The sequence below is a fragment of the Lampetra planeri genome, chromosome 47 (assembly GCF_965212315.1).
Source record: "Lampetra planeri chromosome 47, kcLamPlan1.2.h2, whole genome shotgun sequence".
Taxonomy (NCBI): Eukaryota; Metazoa; Chordata; class Hyperoartia; order Petromyzontiformes; family Petromyzontidae; genus Lampetra; species Lampetra planeri.
In genome coordinates this window covers 1,603,807-1,614,296 of record NC_136153.1, presented here as the reverse complement: position 1 = coordinate 1,614,296, position 10,490 = coordinate 1,603,807, and the positions used below count along the sequence as shown (strand labels likewise).

General features: G+C 54.8%; 1 protein-coding gene across 1 annotated transcript; it reads left to right on the top strand.

The window, feature by feature from the left end:
* The first annotated feature begins 780 nt into the window (after positions 1 to 780).
* On the top strand, positions 781 to 9,813 carry LOC144733485 (uncharacterized). The gene is made up of 3 exons (XM_078615410.1): positions 781 to 4,287; positions 6,429 to 6,569; positions 7,614 to 9,813. The coding sequence occupies exons 1-3, from the start codon at positions 2,314 to 2,316 to the stop codon at positions 8,079 to 8,081; spliced, it is 2,583 nt and encodes an 860-aa protein (XP_078471536.1). The 5' UTR covers positions 781 to 2,313; the 3' UTR covers positions 8,082 to 9,813.
* The last annotated feature ends 677 nt before the right edge of the window (positions 9,814 to 10,490 follow it).

Sequence of the window (10,490 nt, the reverse complement as noted above, 5' to 3'; positions counted from 1 at the left end):
GTCCCAGCAATGTGCTGTCACGAAGCCGAGGGTCTGGCGTGGCCAACACCACGGCCCGGCCGACGTTTTGCAACCCCACAACCACACCAGCGACTAATTTGAGGCTGAGTCTACCTTGGCACAAAGGCAAAAACCTCCCATACAGCCTTTGACGGACTTTTGGGGCAAGTGCCGTTTGTGAATAGCACCGATGAAGGCTGGCACGGCACGCGACGGGGTGTGTAGCCAGCACCACGACCCGGCCGTCTTTGTCTCCCTCCCTAGTGGCGATGTTTACACACCGCACCGGGTACTCATTCGAGGCTGGGTCGACCTAGGGGAGGCCCAGGACCACTTCGAATAGTCTCTACTGGTGTCGTCCGTGAGCGGGAATCGAACTGGGGTCGCCTAGTTCGTAGTGCAGCGCGCTAAGCAGCACCCCCCACGCAGTAGACACACGGACACGCACGCGGGGACACGTGGTCACGCGCGCGGGGACACGTGGTCACGCGCGCGGGGACACGTGGTCACACATTGGGGGTCACGTGGTCACACACTGGGGGTCACGTGGACACGCACGCGGGGTCACGTGGTCACACGCAGTAGACACGTGGTCACGCGCGCGGGGACACGTTTTAAGACTCCTTCAAAGGTAAACAAAACTGATAGAAATGTGCCATATTGATGTAACTTTCCTTACGCGTCAGAATTGTTTCTGGAAAAGGCATCAATTGGATATTGATATGTGCTGCTGTTGCTACCTGCTGCTTGCTGCTGCTGTTGCTAGCTGCTGCTGCTGTTGCTACCTGCTGCTTGCTGCTGCTGTTGCTAGCTGCTGCTAGCTGATGCTTGCTGCTGCTGCGCGAGTGCAATTAACAAAACGTCACGTTCGTCAACGCATCGCTCAGGTTATTTGTCCTTATAATGACATTTTTAAAAAGGAGAATAATAATCGGAAACGTTTCTCGTATTTTGCCCCTTGTGCATTTTCTACCACGCGTGTAACGTAACGAATGGCACACGCATAGGTCATACACATTATCGCGCCTTCCAAGGCCTTTGTCATCATCCCCGTCGTCATCACCACCACGTGCCGTCAGCGCTGTTCAAAGCCACTCGTCGGGATGGCTCTTTGAGCATACTTGACCGCGCTGGTCGTTACGCGTACGTGACCTACGGTGCTGCTGCTGCTGCTCGAGTGAAATTAACAAAACGACACTTTTGGTCAATCCGTGATAAAGGAGGGTTTTGGGTGAGATGGCGTAAATATGAAAGCGTCGTTTAAACCCGCCACCACCCGACTCAAAGGCGGCAGGCGAGAAGATCGGATGAGCTGCATCGATGCATGGTAAATGTTGCAGTGGGTTTACTCTCCAACACACCGATGTGCTGTACGAGTAATGAATTGCCACATTTTATTCACGTGACAAACCTTACCAATTGGCTGTGTCGGGTGGTGGCGGGTTTAACGACACATTTATATTCATGCGATCTAACCCATAACCCTTTATTATAAATATTGGTCGCGAAAGCCTACTTTTGTCAATATCACTTTGTTTTGTTCTTAATTACATTTTTAAAAAAGCATCCTTCACAGTGCTGGTCAATGCGCGTGTACGCGACAGCGCGTTTGGGGGCAGCTCGGACGGTGGTCTCACTCGCCACCGATGGGACCTTGAAATTCCTCGTCATAATGGTAACGGTTGACTGCTCGCCGATGGCGATCGCGCCATCTCACGATGAACTTCTTTCGCACCGTACTTCCCGCACCGGAGGTGCGGGAAGAGGGGGGGGGGTGCAGAAGGACAACAAACTAAAAATCTTTAGTTTGTCAATGTACATGATTTAAAAGTGCATACCTCCCAGTGGCTTTCTCATATCTGGAGTAAGGGCGATCCAGACGGACGCAGACGTGCATCTGAAAGCGTGTGACAAGCTATCCATTTGGATATCAACACGTGAGGAATCGATGTAAGCTGAATGGGACAAATAAAACCTCGCGATGCTGCTGCTGCTGCTGCCCGAGTGCAATTGACACGACTACGCTTTTGTCCTTACAATTACATTTTTTAAAATCCTGCTTCACAGCGCTGGTCGGGACGCGTCCGTGACGGCGCGTGGGGACAGCGAGGACCGTGGGCTCTGATTTCACCTGCCCCCTTTATGTTCCTCATCAAATGTGAACGACAGACCACTCGCTGACGGCCCTTCACGTGTGTTACAGGTGTGGAGCTCTGTCGCGGCTGTGCATCCCACAGCCCCGCCGCGTGCATCCGATTGCCCCAACACTACCACCGTGACCCACGCTCCTCCAACGCGGACCGAAAACCACCGATGCCGGTCAACCACACCGCCACGCAGCAACACTTCCAGACCATGGACACTCGCCGGAATAACACGAAGAACCTCCTGGCGTCGAGCGGCACTTCCGGGCCGGACAGCCGCAGGCACAACGTGCACAGGCTGCGAATGGCGGCCGAGAAGGTGTTCAGCAACTCCGTCATGGAGTCGCGCAGGGACAAGCGATCGGTGAAATCCCACTCGCTCGACCGACCTCGCCGGCAGGAGGACGCCCCGTCCGACGAAGCGTTCGGCCGCTGGAACAGCCTCCAGTGCTTCGTCTTCTCCCACAAGGACTCCGCCCCCCTCAAGCCTCATCCCAACGTGCGACCCGCCCGCATGGACGCACCGCCGGAGCCCACGGACACCCACGGCGTCGAGACGTGCCGCCCGGCCGCTCCCAGCGGTGCACTGCTATCAGGGGGATCTTCCGCTGCTCCTGCTGGTAGTGGTGACGGCATTGACGAGGCGGCGTTGGCCGTGGGGCAAAGGCTGGCGCGGCCGTGCTTCAAGGACATCCCGTCCGACTCCAAGTGCATGGTGCAAATTATCGGCAACGGCTGCGTCAACAACTGCGTCGGGTGCATCCCGGTTGACAAGCCTCCCAACGGAAACGTGCAGGCCCTCATCACCTCCCAGCCGTCCGGGCGGCTGAGGCCGGCGACGCAGATCAAGATGGGCAGTCGCTCCCCGGTGCTGCAGGCCATCAAGAAGAATAACTCTCCTGACTTCTCATCCTCCTCCCCGTACGCTACCGGCGCGTCGGCGGTGGCCACCGTGGGAGGAGGACATGCTGGGCCGGTGCAGCGGACCGTAAAGGAGTACGCGGGCATCTGCACGTCGCCCACCCTGCTTCTGCGCAACACGCAGGCTCTCCGCAAGAGCCCCCAGCACGGGTACCGCAAGCGCTTGGCTGCCCTCGCGTCGTGCGGGCTCGCGAGCGGACCTTCCGCCTCCTGCCCTCCGGAGGATCCGACGGAGGGCGGGAACGAAGCGATGCGCGAGCTGGAGGCCGTGACGGAGCAACCGAGAAGCTGCGAGCAACGACGTCAGACAGGCGGAGGAGGGGGAGGTGGCGGCGACGTATCGTGCATGCCGGGGACAGGAGGACTCAAAGGCGGCAGGCGAGAAGATCGGATGAGCTGCATCGAAGAGGTCGCTTCATTGGAAGCGCCGGATGCCTTGAAGCTGACGGGCGCCCCTCCTGCCGACGCCGGTGGAGGTGCGTCGGGTGGTCGGACCGTGCGCTGTGGCTTCTGGCAGAGTGCCACTGCTGCTGCTGCTGGTGATGACAGATACTTGCACAGGACCACGAAGAGGGCAGACATTGAAGTGCACACGTCCTTCTTGAACATCACCAGCAGTGAATACGACCCGCCCGAGCCCACAAAGTCCTTCGACAGTTTTAAGTGTCGCGGCGGCACCGACGGCGAGTCGTCCCTCGGCCCCGAAGCGAGAGCGGACTTTGGCAAGAAGGAACAAGGGGATTCGAGGTCCCGTGACCTCGGCCCGGCCAACGACGAGTTCCGAGATCGTCCCAAAGACTACAAAGGTGGCAACGACCTCTTGGAAGTCGAAGGAAACGACTGGCTGAGAGAACGGCCTCCGGGCGAAGTGCCGCAGAACAAATTCCCCCTCGAACTGTTGCCGACGGAGTGCGACGTGGGCCGCCGGGATCGCTCTGCCGGTGACGCCAAAGCCGATGCAGCGCTTAGAGGCCCGGCCCCGGCGGCGGAGTGTGACTCCCACGAGTCCGGGCCCACGGAGGACGGCCGTGCGGGCGATCCATCGCGAGGTGAAGATCGTCCGAAACGCTACGCCGAGGACGTCCGAGGTCTCGACCGACGGCTGGTCTCCATTGATGTGGAAGGCCGGGAAGGTCAGGGTGCAACGGAAACGGGCCCAGCGCGAGAAGATTCGGCGTCTGCTGAACTCTGGCCGGACGACTGCGTCGAGCCGACTCACGAGGTTTGCTAAAGAGGTTTTATTTTTTTCACTTTACGCGGTGAACAAAACGAAATATCTTACAGTGAACCGCACCATTCAAAACCGACTAAAGACCATGGGCGTGTCTTGGGGTGAAGCAGAGAAAGCTGCTAAAGACCGCCCGGCATGGCGTGGGCTTGTTGCGGCCTTGTGCTCCAGAGGGAGCGAAGAGGAGTCAGTTACAGCGATCCCATCGTCACTGTCAAAAGATTCGTTCCAAAACCTCTGCTGCTCCCACCCAGATACACTTTTACAACTCGATCGTGACAACTTTACGGGGACCATGCAAGCGATAAACACGTATCCATAATACAGGTTTTTTGGGTTAGAACGCGTAAATATTTGCGCAATCTAACCCAAAAAACCTGTGTTATAAATAATATTGGTCGCGAAAGCCTACGTGTTAAATCTGATAAACGCCTAACGCAGTTAACTAAAATACAATACAGATATAATTTCCCATTGAATAATTATGTTAAACGCTCACACGAGTATACAGAGAGAGAGAGAGGTGAGAGTCGAGAGAAAGCAGCGCGCACGCAGACGGCTCGGAGAGACGACGCGAGGCTGAGTGGCGGCCGCTTGGCCGTCAAGCGCCGGTCACCCAACGCACAATGCACCGCACGAGACGCCTGCCGTGCCGAGTAGCGCGTACGCCTCGGTCAATCCTCGCGGTGGCTAGGAGATGCTAACTACCTCGCCTGGTATACAGGAGGTCGTTGGTTTCGATACAGACCCTGACACCTGCTGTATATGTGGAGTGTGCGTGTCTCTCTCCCCGTGGTCCTATATAATCCTACATACATAGGATTATAGGAATGTAGCGTACAATAATATAGGATGAGCATTCATATGATTCAGTATATCTTGTAGTCTAGTGGTAGTGCCTTACGCCGATATTCCCTACTCCGAGCCGGCCTAGCAGCAATTGCAGAAAATATCGACTGAAATTGTAAGTGATGATTAAATATTAATAATTACAATGTTTTTATAGTGTCGCAACTAACGTTATTATTCACAATTGGGTTTTTATATATTCTTGGGTTACGTGGTCGTGTAAAGCCAATTCTCGACCATAACTCGCCACCACTCGCCGGAGCCGATCGAATGAAGTTGTCGGAGGAGGAGGGCAAAGCAAAACCATTCTTTGATGTTTCGCTTGAGATGACGAGCAGCATCATCAGTAAAGTCACGTAGGTAAAACATCAAAATTAATGAAAATAAAATAAAAAACAAAAATCACGACGTTTCGGAGGCAACACAAGTCGTGATTTTTGTTTTTATTTTATTTTCATTAATATTGATGTTTTACCTACGTGACTTTACCGAAAAAACCTAAGAATATGATTCCTTGCAGTCACGAAAGCTTCACATCTAGAATCAGCATCATCAGGTCTGTGGCAGGACCTCTGCTCACCGCGTGGCTGCCGCTGCGTTCCGAGTCAGTCGCACGTTCCCCACTCCTCGCATAAATTCGCGGTTTTGACGCCGGCAGGCCACCCTGCGTTATTACTCCAGGGGTGACAACGCACCAGATTTGTGCCGTTCGAAAACGTCGCAAAGCGCACGACTCAATTGGCATTACGCAAAGAAACACCGCCCCCTGATGTGAAACTCACAGCAGACTGCGTGAAGCGGTGTCCCTGTACCAGGCTCGCCCTGTGAGAATTCGGGGCACCGCGATGGCGAGATGTAGTCTCCCTCGCCTGGTGTGCAGGAGGTCGTGGGTTGGATCCCGACCCTGACGCCTGCTGCTGTATAGTCGGAGTTTGCACGTTCTCTCCGTATTTTCCTCTGGGTACTCCGGTTTTACCCTCCCACATTTAGTATCAACATCACGCCATTAGAATCTTTGGCTGCTGACAATATATTCTCACATGTAATAAGCCACTTCGTTAATAGCTCAGTGGAGCTTCACCTGGTGAAATAAAATAGTTGAACTGTTTTAACGGCGCGAATACCCGATACTGATTGCGCCAAATGACGATCACCCACCTCCGATTTGCACAGTTGGCTACGTACGGTGCGAAAGAAGTTCATCGTACGTACGTACGCACACACACACATCACGCCCGCTACCAACGTTGACTCCCGCGACATCGCTCCACCCCACGTGCGTGAAGGTTCCGGCCGGAGATGGGAGCGCGCCACGAGATTTGGTGACTCCGCGCAGCGCGCCGCCGTCGTCCGCCGTGGACGTGATGCTGCAGACGGGGCTGGACATCGAGCGGATCTACCTGTCGGAGGTCCCGCTGTCAGACCCCGTGAGTGTTGTGACGTTCTCTTATCCGCGTGCTCCCCGACTGAAAAAAGGATTCCTCCAGGGTCAATACATGTTCTGATTCCGAGTGCCACCGCTCAGGACACGTTGGCCACACGATGTCCCTAGGGTAAGGCAGTGAAACTCCTTGAACACAAAAGTGCTTGCCCCAAATGAAACCCAGTACCTCGTTGATCTTGTCAAGGAGCATAAACCATCGCGCAGACTCTGGTCATCCTCGCAGCAGCAGCAGCAGTGGCTTTTGGGCTGGCCATCGAACAAAGACGCTCACCGTATAGCGCCGCTTTCATTTGCGCTTCTGCGGCCGTCTGGAACACTCTTCTGATGTTAGGAAGCCACCGGGAGCTATGGACTTTTATATTACCGAGGTTGAAAACTCATTTCTTCAGAACTCCTTTTTGTGTTTAGTGTTGTTGTCCTTCCCCCGGCACCTCCGATTAGCACGGTTGGCTACGTATGGTGCAAAAAAGGTCAATATACATACACACAAACACAAAACAATTTGTAGGATTCGGGTCCATAGCCTTGAGTTTGTTATCCATGCAAGTTGTTAAATCAATGCTGTGACCGCCTCTGTGAACCGAGCGACATTGATGGCTTCAGTCACGACTCGATTGGCAGACCACGTGTGTAGAAGAGTAGGCCAAGTTATCACCCACTTACAGGGACTGTCTAGAGCAGTGGTTCTCAAGCAGGGATAATGAGGGTTCCTGTGGGTACGTGGTAGTGTCATTTGGTCTACCCAGAACAGCCTCTATTGAGTCTCAAGACTTTTTCAGGATGTTCGCCAAATCTGTGCGACGTTGGCCAACATCCAATGGAGTGTGACGTTTGGAGAGCAGAGTACGCGACCGAAGAGCCGTACGTACGTCGCTTCCATTGCGCAGGGCTGTGTAATGGCAAAAGAGACGATGGGTGGGAATTCCAAATCCCTTCAAGTGAATATCATCCGTGAATAAGAGCTTCATAGCTCATCGGATTTCCTCCGCGATAAATAAGGATTCTGTGCAATGATCTTCTCCCCCAGATTCTAACGCCGATATCAGTGATGCCAAATCTGCACTGCGAGCAGTGGGTGTCAAGCGCCATTTCTCCAATCCGTGAACACTCCGTGGCCACCATCGGCCTGGGCCTCTCGTCCGAGGGCCACGATTTTTCGTCGGCCGAGTCTCAGCCAAGGGTCAACCCCGAGTCTGCCTCTCCCGCGTCGCCCCTCGCTCCTCCACACGCCCTCGGCCCGGAGTCGAGCGGCCCGAGCCCGCCGCCCATCGAGCCCGAACGCCGCCGCTGGCCCGCTCGGCGCTCCATCGACGGCTGCGTATGTGCTTCACTCGGTCACCCGTCCATCCGTCCGTCCGTCCATTCATTAATTCCTTCAAATCGTCAGATCAAAGCGCGAGTACATTTGGCATTGCCGCCGATGTTGCAGCGCCAGGCGCTCGCGAAGGCAGGTAAGCGCTGCTGCGTTTCACAGACGGGTAAAGTACCCAATTGAACCCTTTCCCGTTCCTAGACGTCTGCAGGTTGCAGGGTGTGGGTGTTCGGTTCACCGCTGAATCTCGGAAAGAGCAAGTGGCTCACCGTTCATTTTCTTCAGAGTGGCATAGCGAAAGTTGTTTTTTAAAGACATTGCACTCGCTGCAGAAAACCGTAGTGACACGAACAACACACCACGATAGCTGACGACAATCTGTGCCACACGCCCTCCCACATGGCCAAGTGGCAGCCTCGGTGCGTCTTCTGACCTGACCTAAAGACGTAACGATGAAGTTGATGTACATGTACATCATCGGAACGGAATCGGCAGAAAGGGTAATAATAATTTCATTTTATAGAGCGTCATTCATGCAATTGCATCCCACAACGTTGCACACCAATTATCCAGTTCCGTATACAGATAATACAAATAAAAGACAAAAATCAATACGTAAATAACGATATAAAAATATACACATAACAAGAAAAAGCATTGTAGAGAAAAGAAATTGAAATCAATTAATTCGTTCGGTCTCCATACCCCAGACCACAATCCCAACATTTTGCCGGATTTTGGAGAACCTTCACTGGAGGGGTGGTGGAGTAGCCGAAAAGTTACGAGCCGGCTGGACGATAATGTCAATGCCTCTTTTCCAGCGTGCGCCAGGGTGAATTTAATTCGCGGGTACATTTTAAAATTTGCCAAAATTGGAAAGTGCCTCCGGTGTCATGCAACAGCCAACTCACTATCGAGGCCGGGGAGGAACCCCGTGATCTCGATTGGGAGGGCGGACGGCACCATACCAAAAATAACCACCGACAGCCGCTGATACAAACGCACGAACGCACCGACAACCCCGGCGCGTCACTTCGCCCCCCCCCCCACCTCGTGCCGCCTATTCCCAGAGGCCGTGCCTCGTCCCGCCGGCCGCCCCCGGAGCGCAGGCGACGTTGGAGGACGGCGGCGACGGCGGCGGGTTCGCCGCGACGACAACCGCGGGGCTCTCGGAGCGCCTCTCCTCGCTGGCGCTCCCCGCGGTCGTCGCCGGCGGCCTGTGGCGCGCCGGGCACGGCACGCTCGGCAAGATCGGCCGCCTGAGCGAGCGCGAGCTGCGCGACGCGGGCCTGTGCGACGCGGCGCACGCCGGGGGCCTCAGGTCGGCCGTGGAGCAGCTCGCCAGGCAGCTGGGCTCGTCGGCCAGGCAGCGGGGCCGCTGCGAGGCGCGCGGCTCCAACAACGTGTGAGCGGCGGGCGCCGCGGCCGCGAACGGGAGCGCCTCTCGGGCGCGGCAGCGAGATGTTGGGGAAGTCGCGGGTTCGGTCCCGACGCTGACGGAGGCGAGATGTTGACCGCCTCTCCTGGTGTACGGGAAGTCGTGGGTTCGGTCCCGACCCTGACTATGCCTGTATATTTCAAGTTTGCATGTTCCTCTCTCTCTTCTCGTGGTCGCATGGATTTTTCTCCAGGTCCTTCAGTTTTTCCCTCAATATTTTAAAAAACACGCGTTTAGAGTATTTGGCTGCTGTAAATGTCCACGTGACAAGCCGCTTCATCGAGCTATCACTTGTGGCCAGGTCGCTTCTGAATGAGAGCTACAAAGCTCAGTCGGGCCTTACCTGGTGAAATAAAAAATGGTTTAATTTTGTTTTGTTTTAAAACCGTGGCTGAGTTTCGTCCGGTCGCGCGTGGGTTTACAAGTGGGGCAGCATCTGGTGACTAATCACTTGAGGCTTTCCAAACAAAACAAAAACAGATGTAAGTTATTTCCTGTCCAATTGAGTGTCGAGGCATTGGTGCTCATCTCCTGTTTTACAGTCCAGAGCCACCGGTGGAAATTCCACATTCCTATGGCGGGAGTGAGTCCTCCCGCAAGATATTGCCTTCGTCACAAAGTGGTGCTTAATTTATCCACCCGTGAAGGCGAATTATCTCGATGACGGTAATGATCTTGAGTTGACTCCCGACCGGGGCTACAATGCCAACATTGGAAAGATGTGTGCCACGAAATGAGCTGATGAGTTACATTTTGTGGACAGGGGGGTCGTTCAATGGAAGGACCTCGCCTCTGCTATGGGAACGTGGATTTTCCAACTCTTAGCTCGCGGTCCACCAAACAGGACGGACGACGTAGGTTGACGCAGGGTGATGCGGGGTGACGCAGGGTCACGCGGGGTCATGCGGGGTGACGTGGGGTGACGCGGGGTGACGCAGGGTGAAGCAGGGTCACGTGGGGTGACACGGGGTGACGTGGGGTGACGCGGGGTGACGCGTTGCACACCGGCTCGGGGTCACCGTAATTCAATCCGGAGGTTTTTTTTTTGAGGTTCATAAGAATGAGATTATCCAGGAAGACAATTTTACACTTCACATTATAACAGACAAAAGCATATATCCTGTCCAATGGAACACAAACCTGTCAACCCCTTA